The 20,484-nt window shown below is 38.0% G+C and overlaps 1 protein-coding gene across 3 annotated transcripts in view; it reads right to left on the bottom strand.

The window, feature by feature from the left end:
* The window catches only part of CDK14 (cyclin dependent kinase 14), a 318,486-nt gene that overhangs the window by 104,146 nt on the left and 193,856 nt on the right, over window positions 1–20,484 (bottom strand). For all 3 annotated transcript variants that reach the window (XM_030491797.1, XM_030491816.1, XM_030491807.1), the window contains one exon: window positions 20,178–20,271. In XM_030491797.1, coding sequence (XP_030347657.1) covers window positions 20,178–20,271 — 94 coding nt within the window. The remainder of the gene's footprint in view (window positions 1–20,177; window positions 20,272–20,484) is intronic.

The raw sequence follows: 20,484 nt of genomic DNA, 5'->3' as shown, positions 1-20,484 counted from the left end.
ACCAGTAGGAGGTGAAAGCAGAGCACCAGGGTGTCAGAGAAACAAAGATGACAGATCAGTACGATTAGACAGTACAGGTCCATGTGGTTATTTGGATATGCAAGTTCACAGATTTTATTTGTAAATATTCTTTGAAGTTCATTGCTTTCAGCCCTGCTGAAATATGTCTAAATTGGCATTTGAATAAGATAAAACTAGACCTGTAACCCTGATTCATCACAGCACCAGTATTCATTTCATTATTGCTATTAGGGAGAGCACAATTCTCTCATTAACCAAACAAGAAGTTAGGAGACACTCTTGACACTGCCACTAAATGGATTTGCAAATAACTTTCACTTAGCTTCTGCAGTAATCAAGCTCCTGGTGCCAGGCACGTCCTAGACCACGAGAGGGAGCCCGTGGATTAAAAACAAAGATTCTTGCATCCCGAGTTTAAGTTAAGAAATACAGTCCTCAGTTTTGCAAAACTTCTTAGCAAATCAAAGGAATATTCTCTCATGAAACGTTATGAATATAAGAAAATTAGCCACATCCTTCTAAATGTGTGTTCTTAATGGTCTCTTATTTTAGATGAGACATAGGCAGCTAAGGCACAGATTAATATTAAAACCAGCAAAAAAAAAATCTGATACTTCAGTGCAAGGTAGAATATTTCTCAGACCAATTTAATGTACAACTCGGAGTTAATAAATGGATTATTCTGATTTTCAAAGTAGCATCAGGCCCAGTAACAGAGGACCTGATGGGAGAACACTTTTGAAATTATTCTTATGTGACTCACAGTTATTTGTTTTACTAGTTTCCCAATCCATTTCTTTAATAATATTCCAGCACATCCGCTGCTACAGTGTAGAGCCAGCTACAAACAAGTTCCGTGCACTGGAGTACTCAAACCACCTATAATATTTATACCTTCTGTCCAAGGGTGGCAGTCAGGCTAAAAACAATTACAGTTTTCTATCATCTAAATTCCCACCATTTTTAAGGCAGGGGCACTTGGTAGTTCGGGCAAGGATCCAGACACTGTATTTTAATGCGTTATACAAACACTACAAAGATCATTTTTCTTCCACACACTTTTTAACATGTACATCATAGAAATTCACAATATGTGACTATCAATCAGCAAACATGGAAGAGAGGCAGCAGTAAACAACTGTGGTTTTGGATAAGATTAAACAGTCACTACCCACAGGTATGTCAACATAAATACATCTGTAAGCATCGCTTTGCAAGGGATGCTTCTAAGCAGTAATCAATCCCATTTTGATGAGGTGGGATTAGGCAATGCAAAGCAATGAGTTTTGACACCTGCTATAAACAAAACAAAGTGGAGTTAATGTAACACCATGGTGGAGAAGGACCTGCCTTGTTTTGTGGCTTACAAAAGAGACCAACGTGGAAAGGGAAAGTGGAGGAGGAAGGGAGAACCCAACAGTCTTCTGGTTTTACACCAAACCACTATCCCTTAGCAGTTAGGACTGATTATCCAAACCAAACCACTGGCAACATCTTAGCATCTAACTGATTATATGAAGGAGCCGGCTGTAGTAAACCACTGGTACCCAGCTAGTGCTGGAAAGCAAGTCTACCCTTACAGCAATCAGTGGAAGTGGAAGATACAGGAGACACAGCAGCCTGGGACAAGAACTTAACAGCAGGAGCTGTTACCTAACAGGTGACCTCCTAGCCCTGACTGCTCTTTCATAGTCCACCACTTAGTTCTCATCCCAACCATGCCACCAGGAGTTCTGTCTCTTCTATATTTAAGCATATGAATTTCCATTTCCATTTCATATCCCAAACCCATGAAAAACAACCACTGCTTTCATAACAATCAAGCCCCAGATTAACATTGGAAATAAACTTTTATTTACTATTGAGAATTGGGGGGGGGGAGAAAAAACCCGCAACTAAGTTGTTTGCTTTCTCTACTGATAATCTGCTTCTTAGTGAGGTAAAACATTCAACTTGCATGGGCTGAGATCCTATTTTCTAAATTAAATTAGTAACACAAGAATAATCTAAAATTCTCAAATTTGGAATGGGTTTAATGTTTTCCAGGGACCAGGATAGTTACGGTTTCTGTGAAGAAAACTCCAAAACCTACAGGGGGTTTTGCTGTTCCACACTATATACAACACTCTGCGCTCTTTTTATTCCCTAACAAATGAGACAAAATGATCTGTTCATTTAATTCTTGCTGTTCAAAATCAGGATCAGATTCTAATCTAATTTGTAAGGGGAGGAGTCTATTTATACGAAATAACAGATTTACAATTTATCAGGGTACTGAGGGCCAAATACCCTTACTGCCAGTTGACATTGTTATGGTTTGGCAGAAAGTTATGAAAACAGAACCTGCTGTTCAAATCTCCACATACAAGCATGATATAGAAAGATTTCCCAGGAAACACAACACAAATGCATTAAGGTCTATTGCATTGCCTTGATTGTTTAATATAAGAAAAAAGTTGTTTGCATTTTGCATCTGATTTTACAGAAACTCATCATTCCCTTAATTAACCTGCTCCCTGATGTGCAAGGGAATCATTATTTTATGGTGAGCTCTGTGCTACTCTACCAACACAATTAGTCATGTTGGCCTGTATTCTGCTTTGAATGCAAAAACATTCCCTATTACTGCCATGTGATAAAGTCATTCTGGATAACAATTTGTCCATAGAAGTCATCTGAATCTCTTATGAGATGAGCAGCAGTGCAAATCTTTCCCACCAGCATTTTCCCAAGTGCTGGCATAATTGATAAAGAACAAGCATTTCCATATGCACTACCACTTCCCAATATACAAAGTTGCGTATTACTGAAATAATGCTTTAACCCTGCTAGATCTGACAATCCTCAAGAAAGGTGATGGTTTGGACTTCAGCAAGACAGAGGACATGCAGCCTGTGGTATTATTCAGGGCTTTGTAGCAACAGAGCAGAATGAAAAACAAGATCAGCATGCAAATGAGTTGTCTTTCCTCAGACAATATTTATGGAAATCAGGCTAAGCAATTTGCTGAATTTTCAGGTTTTTTCACTTTAGGTCAATTTGATGAACAAAGAAAGTTTAGTCAAAAAAATATCAGGAGAGTGAAATAAAAAGAGGAAAAATATTGCAGAGCCACTTCCAAATCAGCAATCTCTTTCTGTTGAGTGAGATTTGGAGGTTTCAGATATTCTATTTTTCAACAAAAATCTGCTATAATCTTCCAAAACATATATATCCAATGAAGCTTTCAACTTAGTTAAAAACCTAGGTGTTCTTTTCCTTTTCATTGGAAGAAAGTACACTACTGCTTTAGATTTGGCTCTTGAGTTGCAGTGAGTTCCAGGGTTGCACTATGGCAGCTCCATCACTCCCAGAGCCACTTCTGAATATGGAATTTCCCATCTGATCTGGATGAGGAGAAGCTTATGTGATCTTTCTCTCACAGTCTGTCCTGGTGTTAAGCCATTTGTCCAGATGATCCACCTACTGCAACATTTCCCTCACAAGGAATCACTGTTAGGTAGATCTTAAGCGCATCTTTCAATACCAGGGAAAGTGTTGCACTGCCACCTGTTAGGGTCAGTGAGCACAAAGTGCACGTAGTAGTGGAGACCAAAGGAGGAACTCTGTCCTTCAGCTTAGCATCTGGTCTTAGTATAATGGGTTAAAAAAAATATTCAGCAACTGTTTGTGTATTATGCATGCTGACTCAGAGTCTGCTGACTGACAACTGTAGCGAGGCTTCCTTCAGCTCTCTGCTGGGCACGATGGATGACAGCTGAGTGTCAAATTTAATATCCAACAGATAGAGACAGAAATGGAATTGCCTCAATACTAGTCACTTCTTCACATCAGGAGCTTAGCAGTTCAGTTTCCATAAGAAACAATAAATCTATTGGTTTGTGTAAAGCGCTTATGCATCTGTTAGATTGAGGCTGAACACATTTAACTTTGGGAAGGTTGTGGATATTCCAGGATTCCCAGCTGCAATGAAAAAACCACCTCATTTTTCACTAAATAAACAATGTCTATCAGCTAAGATGGCAACAATATACTTATTTGGATTCATGAAAAATAAAGACCATATGTCTATTCATTGTGAGATTAAAATATTGAAGCCTTACTTCATTAAATGAATGGCAAAATTACATAGCATTCCTAAACCAGGAACCCACATCAATTCAAAGTTAAAACAATTGAACTGAAAGTGTGTGGTCAAGGCAGTCTCCTCCCATATGGAAAACACTAAAGGCCTTGTTCAGAGCCTGAAAATGGCATTCTAGAAAAAAATTATTTTTCTTACATAGGAAACTCCGTGTTTTTTTCAGTCAACTCTCATCAAAACATCCCTTCATTATTCCCATACAGGTAAGAAAGAATATTACAGTGAAACAGAGATGCAATATATAAAGCATACAGAAAATGTAATGTAACTTGTGTGATTCCTCTTCAGAACAAAAGTGTTAAATAAGAGCCCATAACTCTCTACAGACAAAATCAGACTTTCAAATTCTTATTCTTGATTTTATGTATAAAACAGGTTGTATTTTTTGCTTCCTTATGTCCCTGTAAATGCTATCAAAGTCATTAAAAAAACTTGCAGTGATGATACATGGTAAAAGGAAAAAGAAATTCAACAACCACCATTTTATATGCACAATGGTAATGTGTAGCAGAATATGTTGAATGCAATCTGCATTCATTCAGGACATTAAATCAGAATTATGGATTTAAGAGAAAAACAAGGCTGGTTAGGAAACAAGCTGGCTGAAATATTTTTTTTTGCTAGTTGTTTTGTGAATGATCTAATCACTGTCTTAAAAAAAAAAATAAAACAAGATATTAAATTCTTTTAAGAGCTCTAAGAAGTACCTGTTACACAGACAATGAGTATAGAACACACGAGTAACAAAAAAAAAGAAAGAGAAGGTACCTCCTCACCAACCCCATAAGCTTGTTCCTGCTGCATGTCAAGTGATGCTGTTTCTTGGAAAAATATGTTATTGATGCTTATTCTCTAAGGTGAAAAAAGAAGCAGTAAAAACAGCATGAGGTTCACCTACAACAAAAAGCTGACTCTTTCAGGCATCAAATGGAATATCATCATTCCATTATACATGGGTAATAAAACCACTCACCTTGAGCAGAAAGAGTGATTTATGACGAAGCTGGCTTCAAAAACATTTAGGTAATGTGCCAGTATGGATGAGGGAACCAAAACATGAAATTACTATCAACATTCCCACAAAATTTTAACACACATTAATTAAAAAAAAAGAAAAAAAATGGAGTTCAACTACTATTTATGCTTTAGCTCTGTCAAGGATGAAAAATGAGGTACTTGAAACAGTTAAAGACTGTTCTTAACATCCCTTCCCCATAGATGCAAAATATAAAGAAGTCTTGCCAGGAAACCTTTTAAGTATGTGAATTTTCCAACCTTACTTTGTGTAATAAATGATATTTGAGTAGCTGCCAGCATCAAAAAGTTAAATTTATCCCAACAGTGTTTCCACACTGGTTGTGGCACAAGTAAACAAACTTGTCGTTCTCTTCATACTCATGGTAACGGCAGCTACCTTTTTAAGGGACCCTGACAGAGACACCACTGCAACGGTGCTAACATGAGGAAGGAGACGGGGACTGGAGACTTCATAAACACGCTTGTCCGCCTTCACAGAGCCAGGCTCTACCTACTCTCTCTGCACAAGCGGGTACGACAGCTGGGAGGAGGAGGAGAAGGAGGAACAGAGCAGGCATCACTACAGACCCAGCACTCCAAACCATCAGGACAGGATTAAATGAAATCCCCAGCCTTACAACAAAGCACTACTGATGTTTGATATGCCACTGTCCTTAACTGCTCAGTCAGGGGAGAGTTTTGTTTATTTCAAAAAGGACCTACTGAATACATACTACACTTTGAGTCACAGGAACATCTCTGTCAGTGAGATGTCCTAGAAACTGATTCTGTCCAGAATCCAATCTAAACTGGAGAGAGAACAAACCCAGAGTAATTTAATCTGAATTTTGCAATGAGAAAAAAAGCAAGTGTGAGACAACTTATGCTGGGCTGTAGCATCCTCTTCCTACAGGTAGTCAGCACATCTCATCATAATGTCCTATTTTAGTAAGTTACAACTTTAATAAAATTTCACATGGTGGAAGAAACTGGGGGTTTTTTTGTTTGTTTTTTATTTGGTGATTCTTACAAAAACTTTTCTGTGAATGAGACAAATGCTAAAAGCATCAAGAAAGCAGGATTTGGCAAACTTATTTTGAAAACAGAGGGGCCTATTGCTGTAGAGACAGAATCCAAAATTAGCAACAAAAGGAAAAAAAGGCAAATTCCTGATAGATACTGCACTTTCCCTCAACCAGTGCAAGCATGCAGCAATTTAGCTAAATTACAAGCTAATTAAAAGCATAGTACATGCTAAAAGGAGACTGTTTATCTCCAAAGTAAAGAGTGCTCCTCTGTGAGGGATGCTCCATGCTGAAGCAGCAAAATGGAGAACCTGTCCCTTCGGCTTTCCCAGCCACTAAGTGCTAAATCACAGTACTAAGAAGTCTCCTTCCATCGTCAAACAATCTCATCATCCGTGATGCTAAACTACATTCAGCGTCTCTGATATGTGCTTTGGAGCTGCAAAAACTATAAAACACCTCAACAGGATGAAACTAATCCTTAGCAAGAAGAGAAGAGAATTTGAAAGCTTTTGTCAACCTTGAAGCTGTGGATCAGAAAAGGCTGGGAAGAAAACTCATGCAGAAGACTACAGGTGACCTCAACAGATTTTTCTCCCCTTCCTCCAAGGAGGCAAGTTTACTTTTCTGGCATTGCTAGAGCTTGTAAGCTCTCAAATAAGGTTACAAAGAGAGAATGATTCCAGCAAGGAAAATCTTGGCGTTAATACATGCGAAAGAGCAGCTGCTGCTGCTTTCTGTACTGGAAGGTCTCTTCCTTACCATTTGGGGACAAACAGAATCGTTTTCTTCACTGCAAAGGAGAAGGAAGACAGCAATTTTCTGTCAGAAGGACCCCCTGGCTCACGAGTCATGCTTGTTTACACACCCTTTAAAATTCGCTCTGATTTACTCTGTACAAAAAGGTATATACCCTGCATTTCAGATTTCCTATCCTGTTTGTGTTGTAAAGCCTTTGGAATAACCCACCCAAACAGATAGTCCCCTCCTAAATATGCTCTTTAAAGATTTATTTCATGTTTTTTACTGACTTTTTTCTTTAAACTGAAAAAGGGAGGGGAGAGGGAGGGAAGCCAAAAGCCTGTGGGAGGCTTTTATGAAATGTACTTCCACAAGCCCTGCTGTGCTAGCTCAGCAGCTGGCTCATTTGAATTCCAGGTATGCACTACATAGGTGATTTTTTTTTGAAATGCTGGCTTATCAGAAAAGCCATGCTGCTTTTGGATCATAATGCTGGTTTTACGGTCTTTTGAAGACCATAAAACTAGCTCAGTTAACACACACAAATTCTTACTGAGTGTTGCAGTGTCCAATCTCATTGACACGGGCAAAGCTACACCATTGCATCAGGATATTTAAGGGCCATTCAGCTGGAGAGGTTAGTTAAATAATTAAAAGATAAAATCTATGCATCTTCCTATGAATCATTATAAATATAGCATAAAATTGTATTTAAAATAAAATTATGTTTCTTCACTATGCTATTGTTTAGCTACAACTGTTTCAACAAACCAGTACATTTGGGATCACATCCATTCCTGATAAGGATCATCACCGCACCAGGTCCTGACCGAATGGTTTTCATAAAAAGCAATCCATGTTTTCCCAGAGCAAAACCCCACTCTGAAGCAGCGAAGCACACTGTACTTCTTGAATACTGGAAACTCTTAATCTCTGGCCTGGTGCCCAGGCACAACAGATCGGAGAAGCAAGTGTGCCTCGTTCTGACACCAGACCAGGACTCACCATTCCTTATGCACAAGGAACAGCATACAAATGGCACAATAGAAGCTCATGACATGTGAACCTTAGGTAACAGAAATACATCTGTAGTGGAGAGGAAAGCTGTTGTACTAAGGCAGATAGAATATTATAGCTAGGCTAACTGAGCTGCTGAGCTCACTGTCTGGGGTCAAAAAAAGAGAGTAGTAACATGAAAATTCTTTTTCTCTCCTAAAAATCCTGGGGAGGTAACATATACCAAGACCTATATATTAAGCCTGGTGCTCAGCATCACAGAACAGCATGATACTAGAATTCCATCAGATCATTCAGAAGTTTGCCAACTCCTTATTTTGCCAACTAAAGTCTTGATCTTGTCATAATCTCAATGTTGAATAGATTCGTGCAGCTACATGGAGCCCAGTGAAACAGTGGGCATTTTGTCAGATTTTTTTTGAGCAACCATTTGTTCAATCTGCAGTAAATGAAGGCAGCCAGTCATGCTGCCATTTGAAGAATGTGCAGGTACGGGTGTTAAAATATTTCTGAAACAGTGAGGGCATTAATAATGAGCTCCAATTGTGTTGGGTATATGTGGTGGATATAAGAGCACTCTTCCTGGATGTCTAAATATCCTGCTGATTCCTACACTGAATCTTACCAGAATTCCCAAATCAAATCACTTTTAAAAATGTCTAACCTTATCACTAAAAATCCATTTCAAGTGATTCAGTTTCAAGTGTGCCTCCTACAACAAACTACAGCATGATGTTTTGTGTATTCATTCCAAACAGCAACATTTTGCTGCTAAAAAAGCAAGAGGCTTATACTCCTGACTATCCTTCTGAATCACAGGAACAAGCAAGCAGAATGAAAAATGGAAGTCTAAATAGTATAGAAATGTTGTTTTTTTCCTAAAAATTGGGGAAATGCCAGTCTACTTCTGATGGAGAGACATTGTCTATAAAAGCATTGAGACATTTTAAGTGGGGCTGGGGCAGAATCCCAGGGAGATACTCATTCTCATCCAGAAGATGGTAACATCAAGGGGGAGGTTGTATCTGAAGAGAACCCGTATCCTCCACTGCAGTGTAGTGAGCTAGCATACCTCACTCCAGAGCATTTTGGAAATTTCCAGCGAATTCTTCACTAGAGCATCTACCCATTTTCCTGACCACCTTCTTTACCCATTTCCTTGCAAGTCCAGTAGGAGGGATGGGTTCATTTTCCTAACACCATGTGGCACATGCCCAAATGTAGCAATCAGAAGTGGGCTTTTAAAGACTGCAGAATGATGAGATGCTCACATTTCCTGAAAAATTGGAAACTGTGCGATTTAACCATTCATTGCTCATTTAGCAGCTGTGGCTTTAACAATCAGCTGGCAGGTAGCCTAAGGCTTTTCATTTTGCTTATTTAAATGAAGGTGAAAGCAGGTGTCACTCAACTGCAAGAGGCAGCTGCGCTCCCAGCTTCAGCGAACTCATTTGTCTGCTTTGACATTATTGCACTCAGTAACTTTGCTCATGACTTCTGAGCTCCCAAGAACACAAGGCAGGAGGGATTAGGGTGTAGTCATCTCCTGTCTCCATTTAAACTTCCTCTTAGCCATGTGCAGGGCAGCTGCAGTGGCAATCCTTGCTCTTTGCAGCCTCACTTTGGGGCAAAAGGGATCTACTTCCCTGGAGCTGCTGGAACTGTTCCTCTCTACTCGCTGGAGAAGGGAGCTGCGAGGATTGGGCAGGCTTTGGAGAACATACTGCCTACTGCTCCAAAAGGAACTGATGGGGTTTGCACTGAAACAATCAGTGATGAAGTATGAGTGAAGGAAGGCAAATCCTCAAAAGATCTGTGCTGCTTAAAATCTGCAAACAATATAAACCAACCAAACTAGAGGGGAAAATGGATAAATAAATAGGATACACAAATACAGAAAAGAAAATTTGCACAGACACGTCAAAGAGTTTCAGTACCATTAGTATTCAATAAGGATGGAGAGTAAGAGAAATACTGGAGTTACAGTTTCTTATTCCCCACCCCTAACACAGTAAAAGGTCCACAGAAATGCATGGCCTAAAATATTGATGTCACGAAGGCTGAAAAATGATAGGCGATCAGGTACAAGAACAGTAAAATAACTACATTAATTCTTTAACATGAGCAACACTGCTATTATGAGGCAAATCCTAACATTTCGGCATTTTAAAGATGTCACTGAATTAGTAGAAAGGAAGATGTTACATCAATGAAACAAGGGTAGCTAACTATGCAACTTATCGGAGAGAAAAATCAACCTCTCAACAGCGTAGGCACAGCTGATCTCTTGGACTACGTGAGGAATGCAGATGAGCAGCATGATGTTATCATTAATCTAGTCAAAAGGCTGCAAAAGGAACAAAACCATGGAAGCATTAGCAAGAATAAGGTAATACAAAACAAGAGTGGTAGGAAGCTGCACTGTAAATAGGTTTTACTGAAGTAAATGAAGCCCAAAGAAGAGATGGCTCTGGTAAGAAACAGATGTTTCACTACCCTTAGTTTTCAGCTACATTCACTGGTCTGATACATTATTTTTTTTACGGAATAGGGGACTGTAGGGATTTCCTGAAAAGCTCCATAAAACAAACAAAATAGGATTTGTCCTGGCTACAGTTAATACATTGCTTTGAACTGCTAAGCAGTTGATAAAATTGTATGATGCAGTGAGATCAGCAGGACCTCGTCTCTACTCCTCCCTATCCAAGAGAAAGGAGCAATACTAGCACACTATAAAGAGACTGTCCAGCAGCACAGAAATGGTATTAACCAAATATCTCAGTCATCAGACCACAGCAACTATAACAAAATGCCCAGGATCTCCAACACACAAATTATTAAGGCCTCTTTTCAAACAGTCAGGGCAAAGTGTTGTATGGATCACACCAAGATGAGACATGAAGGATACGTAACAGATTGACAAAATCACTGTCAGCATTCCCTCTGATTTTACTGAAGGGCCAGTTCAGCAATACAAAATTTTTGCAACTTTTCTTTCTCTATGAGAAAAGCGCAATTACCAGCTATTGTAAAACAATTACAGTCTGGATACAAAGGGAAAAGAACCCACCAATGTAATATGTTCTAAGATGAAAATGAGATAGAACGTAAATAATTCCCTTTTGAAGAAGAGAAGTAACTGCAGAATATTTTTAAGTAACTTTAAAAAGAATTGAGCAAGAGTTATTCTATAAACACAAGTCCCTCTTATAACACAGCAAAGTTTAATCAAATGAAAGTTTACAAGGTCAACTGATTTCTCACCCATCAAAAGATACAGAAATCCAACTGTAAACTTTCACTGCAATAAGTAGGTACCTAAAAATTTCCTTTGATTTCTCTTCTGGATGTAATCATCACCAGGGCAATCATATCTACGTGAGAACATACCTACTGCACCATACTATTCTCTCTGTTAAGAATTTACCTCATGCCATTTTGCTCCATCACTGACAGGTTTGGGAATTTACACCATGGCCATTTGGATCATGTTGTGCCCCAAAAAAGCACTGTGATGAATTCTTGTTATGTTCTCACAAAATACATTATTAGCTCTCTCTGATGTACTTGGAAACAGACCTCAATTGCCAGAAATACTGCTACACTGTGATATACGTGCACACTCTAAAGACAAATAGTGAACACAGAACATTTTTCTTACTGTTACTGTCAGCTAGAGAATCCAGTTTTGCTGTGGACTCCAAGTTACTTTAAATGGAGCACTCAGAAGACTGGGAAAGGAAGAACCAGAGCAACAAGAATAAAACATAATTTTGTATACTTCAGGACCTGCTCTATTTATTCTACACTCAAACAGGCGAGAATACCTACTGCATTAAGATCCCAGTTGGGATTTTAATTGGGTTTTCCTACTCTCAGTTCCTGTATGAGACCTCTTTTTTTACACATTTTCTTATGAAGTAGAATGTATTCCATTTCTGTAGTCTTTTTTCTTTCCTTTTCCTACTTACTAATACTGACTTAGTCTAGTACTTTTCAAGGCAGTTTCAAATTAATGCAGGTTTGTTTTTTCCCTATTGGTTACTTTTCTCTTATAACAGAAAGATAATAATAAAAAACCCAATTAAAATAAAAAAAAAAACAGGAGACACAGCTCCTTCTGATTTTCTTTTCTCTGTGCAAGTCACATCAGTAATGGTAACACACAAACAGTGAATACACAGAAACTGTGCAACAGCATATTTGATGCATATTAAAAACTGCTGAAATTACACACAATTTTCAACATATATGAAATAAAATGCCTAAATTGTTTAGCCGCAGCCATTTAGTAGACTAGAAAAGCAGCAGTACTAATTGAGTTGGATTAATGTTAGCCCTTGAAAACTGGAAACCTCTTGAAATCACTAAGCTTATCTGAAAATTTACATTTAGCTTATAGAAAGATATGAGGATTAGCAACTTGTATAAATGGCAGTGATAGTTGAAGACAATCATACGGCAAGTGCTCAGCATCTTGCTAAATTATTACCTAGTCGAGGGCACTGATTCAGGGAACGCTAAAACAGGTATTAAAGTCTACCTTTATTCCAGTTAGGTGTATTGCAAATGGTACCTCTGGCACGTGCAAGGGCTGAAGGGGTTATTTCTCCCCAGATACCAAGATAGAAAAAGCTATCTAGTTTTACCAGTTCTTAGGAGGACAGAAGAAATCAGATACTATTCTTGAAGTCTCTTAAGAAACAGAAAGCATATAAATGCGCAGACAGGAAGGCATATAAATCTTAAGATTCCCATAACCTGTCTCTAAAATCATCATCTAAAACTGCCTCACATGGATTTTTAGACATTTTTAACTTTAAGGATGTTTGAACTTGAGCTTAGATTATAAACAACAATTTTGGCAATCAGGATGCTCTTCACAAAACCCGCATTTGGCATGTGATATGCAATTGAGGCACAAGTAACAGAGGAAAGGGAAAAGAGAAGATTCAAATGTATTAAACATAGTTTCTTTATTTACAAAATGGAAAGAGAAAGCAGTATGACTTTGGTGTCTGATCATTTATTATCTTCCCTAGTAAACAAAGCCAGTATATCAGAGCAGGTTTACGAATGTGCCTGTGCTTTTATACAGCACAATATTATTTTACAGCATAAGTTGTTGGATCACAGACCAGTGCTTTTGTTCAGAATAGCTTCAGCTCCATTTATAATACACACAGCTTGCTTGCAACTGCATTTCTCTTCAGTGTCACCTGCATGCAAAAATGTTTGCAATTACAGCTCCATCACAGATGTAGACACATCCTGTACAGAGAGAGATTTTATGTGGGGAGAAAAAAATCTTTTTCTATGGTGTATGGGGCCAAGAAGGAAGGTGCCAGCAAAGATACACACCAGCATAAATAAACAGAGCTGTACTGACTTACACCAGCTGAGCCTCAGCATGTTTTTTAAAACGTATTGCCTGTAACCACCCCCTCAAAGGCCAGAGGTGAGCCTGGAAAAGCAACAATGCTCCTTCACAATTATAGCCCATTTCTCACTCAGCAACTGGAATATGGCAGATACTAAAGAAACATTCTGATTCCAAAGAAAACCACAAAGCCGTTGTTTTCCACTGAACCATGTCTTAATTTGCTTTCTTTTTCTGATAGCCAATTACTTTTCACATTTTGCACTATCAAGCTGATAGTAAGCCAAGCACTTGCAATCCCAGCCGTGCTCAGGCTTTTGCTCAGAATTAGCCGGCTGAAGAGGAACATCTTCTCGCAAGCAGAAGGTGACACTTACGTGCACCAGGTTGTTTGACTGGCTGGCCTGACATCCAGCCAGTCCTTCGAAGTCAAGGATGGGGTTACACATTCATTTATTATTTCTCCTCATCCTCTTCCCTCCTGCTACCAGCTGGCAGTTACCCTGGCAAGTGTCCAGCATATATTGCTGAGTATTTTTATGACTTTAAACATGGATGAATGGGAGGTTACATGTCCCCTCTTCTTAAAAAAAATGTTAACAGAATGTAAGATGTAACTTCAATAGTTTTTAAAGCCTCCTTTCCTGCCACACATAGGCAATACTCCTCAAGAAAATTTCCTACACTTTTACAACATTGCTATTTTTAAATCCTAGGCCTAGTTTATTCGCCCAGTACCATATGGGTTTAACGATATAAGGCAAAGAACAACACAGACTATGGCTAAGCAGACATGGTGAGGACAGGAGTTCTTTATGAGAGGCAAATGCAATTTAACATCAAATACCTTGTTCTCTGTTATAAGGGAAAAAGGCTACACATGCGGTGATACAGAGGACAATACATTGCAGTCAGAGAGCTAAAACTGAGCTTAAAATCCTTAAAAAGAGCTCTTAAAAAATCCAAAATCCTTTACAAAGCATCAATACGTAGAAGATTTACTTTGGTTTTTAAAGATCATTTTAAAGGTTAATTCACCTCATACTTGCCTACTTTGGAATTACTTTCATTTGAAGTTTGGCACAAGACATAAAGCCCAGAAAGGAACCTTGTAAAAGTGGTATCAGTGCAAACCTGCAGGCAACTGCAGCAAAATACTGAATAAGTGCTAACAACTTCAAAGAGAAGACCCACAGGTAGAGAAGCCTGCTATTTATTTAATTAATTTCAGTGGTGCTGAAGAGAAGTGAAATACTTTGCGTATTATTATAATAAAGCAAAGCAGAGGTAAATTCATTAGCAGGGTATAATACATGTACTTCTCTCATTCTACATCCATGCTGTGTTATAGAAGATAGAACTCAGCACTCAGGATTCTACTTAATTAGAGTTTCAAAAAAAAACCCCAAACCCTCATTTTCCTCATTAAGTCATTGGTGGAAGGAAAATGGAGAGATGGGAGGAAAACACAACCCATTTATAGAAAATTTCCCCCTCTAAGCAAGCACTACCTATTTAACAAAGATGAAGATTTTTTCTCCAACCAGATTCATCACGTGCAACATACAAGGTACCATAGATCCCATGCCTGCAAAATTACAACTCAGATCCAGCCTCACAAATACATCTATTCCATCAAAGATGAACAAGCTATGTTTTAGAGCCAAAGTATGTACCAAATGACAGAAAAACATGTATTGAATAATGAAACAGGAATAAAAGACCAACAAATTTGACTAAATACCTCATTACACAGATGAACTTCAAAACCTAATAGTTAAAAGTACTCATCCCTTGGGTTTAGCATTTCTAGCTTCCTAAAAGATGTTCTCAACACAACGTATCAGAAAGCATGGTTCCTTTGGGTCCATTTTAAGCTTAAGTGAAAGTGAGGCCTGTTAAAATGTATTATTTCAGGCTTTAGAGGATGTCGGTGACATGAAACAAACCTTCAGATAAAGAACCACAGGGAGAAAGTTCTACAGCTTCACAAATGCCTGTTAACGTTAGAGTCATGGAGGAAACACTACTAGACTGCATTATATGATACAATACACTTCAGGTGTGTAGTCATATATATGTGTATATATATATATTTATAAAAGAAAAAATATTGCTAGTCTTTTAAATTTTCAGTAACAGAAGTAACTCTTCTATTTGCATTTAAAAGGAAAATGCCATTTTTCATAGCTATCTGAAATTGCAAACTCTTGAGAGTTTTTGCTGTACAGCTCCATGCAGGAAACTAGCACTTATGGCGTCGCCCTTTGGCATACCAGGGTGCTGAGCTCAAAGAATGGACGTTTTTCTCTTTTAATTACTTTTTAATACGGTGCATTATGGCACCCAGTAGAGCAATACCAGAGAGGAGTCCTCAGCTTTTTGCGCTATGCATGTCAGGAAAGACAGAAGCTTCTGGCTGCAAGCTCCCACTCCTGCTGTGCCACACTACCTGCAGCGTGAGGCTCCTGTGGCGCGCACACATCCCGCAACTGTGTTTGCAGAGTGAATGCCTATTTACAGATAAAACAGCATTTAAACACTGTTGTCCTGCCTGTGCAGAGATGTGCACAGTATCGGAAGAACTCCTTGTACTTTATTCTTGCAGTGAAATGTAATTTTCAGTATAGTTGGCACCAAGACTAAAGTTCAGCCAACGCACAGATTATTCCCTTATCGGGAAGGCTTCAGAGCCCAGGAGGAAAATTCACTTTGATCTATAGCGGCTCTCAGAAACTTCACGTAAAGTGGAAAAGGCAGAAATACCTTCCCACTTGAAATATTCTCTCCAGAAGAAAAATGAAGCTAGCGTAAGAAATTCAACTCTGATCTGGTCTGAATCTGTTAAGAACAGCAAGTATAAAAGCACACCTTTACATCAAAATCATAGCTGTAACCAAGTTGGTACCTCCAGTGTGGCTCAGCATAAGGCATGCACAACCATACTGCAGGCTTCTCAGTGTAATCAGCTTTAACATTCTACTAATTCATGCTGCGCATCACCAGATCCAAGGAGCTGTCAATTCTCCTCAGTACAGGGCTATCAGAAGCCAAATGATATTTCTCAATTTTATGTAGTTTTATTGTGATTCAACAGATTGCCTCACGTATTTTTCCTGTTCCCATGGTTTTACTGTTTAATGTATACTCGATTGAAGCTTCATCCTGTCTCATGCATGTATTACAAGACTAAATAGAAATGCTGCGACTACTGTATCAGATTATTGGTCCATGAGACCTAGCACCTTGCAACAAAACCTCAAGCTGCTTGTCTTAGAGAATGGCAAAACAGTTTTCTGGATCCTCTCAATTGTGCTGGAAATGATGATGGCACATCACTAGTTTGATACTTCAAGACAAAAGACTTGTTAGCTCTTACAGACTACAATTACACTTTTCTCTCTTATTTTCTATGATGCGGTTCTATTCAGAAAGAATCTCAGTTCCCATAAGTAGGAAAAAAAGTAGGAGTAAAGAGGTAATGGTATACTGATTAAATCAAATCACCTCTGCATTAAGACATTTTATTCACTGTTAAATCTCTTTGAAAAAGCAACCTACTTACACATGTGATTTCCATTTTCTTTGGTAAGTACAGTTTTATTTAAAGAGATTATTCACACTTTTAAGTATAAGTGGGAAAAAGAATTTCTATTATCAGATCCAAAGTGTGACCATAACACCATGCAGCTTGCTTATTCATCAACATCTCTAAGTTCTGGTCCAATTCTGAGAACAGATTCAGGTTTATAAATCCTTGCTATTTTATTGAGGCATATCTCAGTAATGGAACCTGAAAGTGATTATTATAAGCAGCAGCTGTAACAGAAATAGAGAATCAGTGTATATTTAAAAACCCACATGTGTTTGAGACAATAGAAGTAGGGAAACACAAGCATGAAGAGAAAAGTTCTTAAAACTTAAAGACGAATCTCTGTTCTTAATCTACTGTATACAATCACTTAAGCCATTATTAAATATAAATAAATATCAATTGTAATGAGGAAGAAACATACATGGTGTGCTGGATTGCATCTACTCTTGCTATGAAGATATGTGAAGAATGCCAACGGTAGAGATACACAAAAGCATTTAGAAAATCTCTCTTTGACCTCCACTTGATAATTGCTGAAACAGCATACATACAATGTTGTTTAATTTCATTTATGTAATAATGTGAAATTATACAATAGGAAATCAAAGATCCATTTAAGAATTCTAAACTGTTATTCACATTAAATTCAGTTCACATTTCCCAACTATTCTTTCTTATTATTTTGTGACTTTCCTACTAGAATGTAACTGATTCCCTAAAAGCCTCAAGCTGCAACCTGGACTCATACATGCTATGGATGTGTAGCTATGACTAATAACAATGGCAACAAATACAACACAGATACCTTTTGTTGCAAGTTGCGTATTTCAGAAGAGGACTACAGGACAAATGGATTAGTATGAAGGTGGACTGTACCTTATACTATTTTCAGAGGACTACCCTTTGTTACAAGAAAACCATCACCCTTGGATGTTGAAAATGTAAACTATGGGAAGACTTTGTGTGAAAGTCTTTTATTGGTTGATCTGCTTCTTTCACAGCTGTGTAAGTGCTCACCGTGTGGGAGTTAATTGTATTAGTTATCTGGTTTAACAACCTGATTAATTTTGTACTTCAGTGCTATTAACTACCATACCACGTGATTCACTGGAGAATGAATGAATTTAATCCTTCTGTTCAAATACAAAGCCAAACAAGAATAATCCTGTTTTATAACTTTTAAACAGATAACTTAAATTCTTAATGATGCTTAGAGTACATTAGGAAGGCACTCACTGAAGCTATTTAGCTAAGGGTAACTAGCCACTTCCATTAGCAAGCCTAATTAATCAGGATTTAAAAATTAACTCTGATTTACAACAGACCATAAAACTTTCCAGTCCAAATTTTATCTTTTTAATTGAAGGTTTGTAAAAGATCAAATTAACTAAACAGTGTCAATAAATTATCCTTTGTTATTTCAACATCATTCTCAATATTTGCAGCGGAAGCTTTAAAACACAACTAAAAAAACTGGCAGGCCTCAAATATCATCCTAGGGTGTATTTCTCTTGGCATTTATCACACAAATTATTGCAAGGATAGGTAAGAGAAAAGAAAATGGGAATATACAAAAGGTCTACAAAAGGCATACAAAAATAGGTTTATATGATATACTTACCACTTCCACTTTTTGCACTTTATCATATGATCTCATATGATATAGTGCAAAAAGGCCCCAATAAAGGAAGCGCTGATTTCTGCCGTTAGAAGTCTACTTAATTTCCATAGCAAAAACACTCACTAAAATTTTGCCACAGGAAATGAATTGAAGCCCCAAAAAGGAATTTATTGTTTTCAAAATGTCATGTTCTATAAATAAGGAGGAAATTTCATCCCAATAAATGAGAAGAATTTAAGAAAACAAAACCCCAGAACTGGCCCAGGAGTTGCTAGCTTAAAATACACAAGCTGGCAAGCAAACAAAGCAATTAGACACGTCACAGGAACTGCTCAGAATTGCTGCTCCTTGTGTCTGCTGCAGCACAGCTATTTTTCCACAGCACAGAATTTTCAAGGTATTAGCCAGCAGGCAGAAATGCAAAGTATTTCACAGAAAAGGAAGTATTTTTATATCACAATCAAACAAGGTCTTGGTTTAGAGAGGTACTTTTTTCTGAGTCATTCCTAAAAGAAGTTGCTAAATTCCCTTATGTCCCAACAAGAGATATAATACAAGCAAGTCTGAGTAAAATGAAGAATGTAATTTTTATAAACACATTATGAAAGATGGTTTTTTTTTTCCTCCCCATGGGCCAAAAAAGAAACCAAAAAAACCCCTCTGCATTTGCAATCGATGGCTCCTAACAAAATAACTTTCAAAAGCAAGGATATGCTCATCCTTCCCTTCTAAATCTGTGGTCAGAAGCAAATCAGAGATTGCCAGGTTGAAGGAAGAAGCTGCTCTTGCCATACTTTCCCTGATGGCCACCCCACAGTACCAGAAGCCACTCTGGCTAGTATCGGTGTGAGCAGTGGCTTCCCTGAATAAACCCACTCCACTACAGCACAGTTCTCAGCAGGCACTGGAGGAAACAAAACCTTTTACTGGGGAGTCAAGTTGTTCCTAAGCTTTTGAAAGGGAACTGTCAAACCCAAAGCACAATGGGAGAAAGAGCAAGTTAAACACACACACACAAATGTGTAAATGATGGTTTATGCTTGTTATAAATTACCTCTTCTTTCACTCCCAATGTGGATGTGTCTTGAGTGCCTACGAGCTACCCATACACATTATGAAGGGCCCAACCAGGCAGCAGAAGCAGTAGTCAAGGACTCCCCTTGCACTTGTGTAGCAGCACAATTTCTGATTTCCCATTCTGTTTCCCACCTCATTTCCCATCTTACTTTTCCTTTATATGTCTGTCTCACAAAAAATACCTGCCATTGCCATTATAATAATACCATAATATCAATAGAGCACCAGCCAGAGTAGTTGGTTTTGATCACTTGCAAATTGAGGATGACAAACTGGCTGGATTTCCACTGCCTTACATTTGGAAAGCTTTTTCCACAATTGTATAAAAACCTTTCTGTAGATTATTTGAAAAAATTAGGATCTGAACTTATTACACAGTCTTCAAGACTACATCAAGTAAACTTTACCTAGCTTGCAGACTAGACTTCTGATCCTTGGCTCTGTCAGTGATTTAATTCCTGACACAAAGAAATATGTGAACATTTATAAATCAATCCTTTGTTATCTTGGGCATATTACTTCAGCAATAAAGAACTCACCAGAAATATCCTTTCAAGTTGATCTTGAATGTCTTTCATTCCTGGAAAAGCAGCAACACCTTGAATCATTTCTACAAAGATACAACCCACTCCCCTACAGAGGAAAAAAGAAAAAGAAAGTATGCAATGTTAGAAAGATACGTTATAGATTAAATGGCCAGCAACAATAGTTTTGTCTTCATTACCAATATTTAAATAATATTTATTTACTTATTTTTTAAAATCAGTCCTGGGCTGAAGGACAAGCATGCACATTTACTAAAACCAATGTATATGTACAAATACTTCTCAGGTGTTTGAAGGCAAG

The sequence above is a fragment of the Strigops habroptila genome, chromosome 1 (assembly GCF_004027225.2).
Source record: "Strigops habroptila isolate Jane chromosome 1, bStrHab1.2.pri, whole genome shotgun sequence".
Lineage (NCBI taxonomy): Eukaryota > Metazoa > Chordata > Aves > Psittaciformes > Psittacidae > Strigops > Strigops habroptila.
This window is presented reverse-complemented; position numbering and strand designations above follow the sequence as displayed.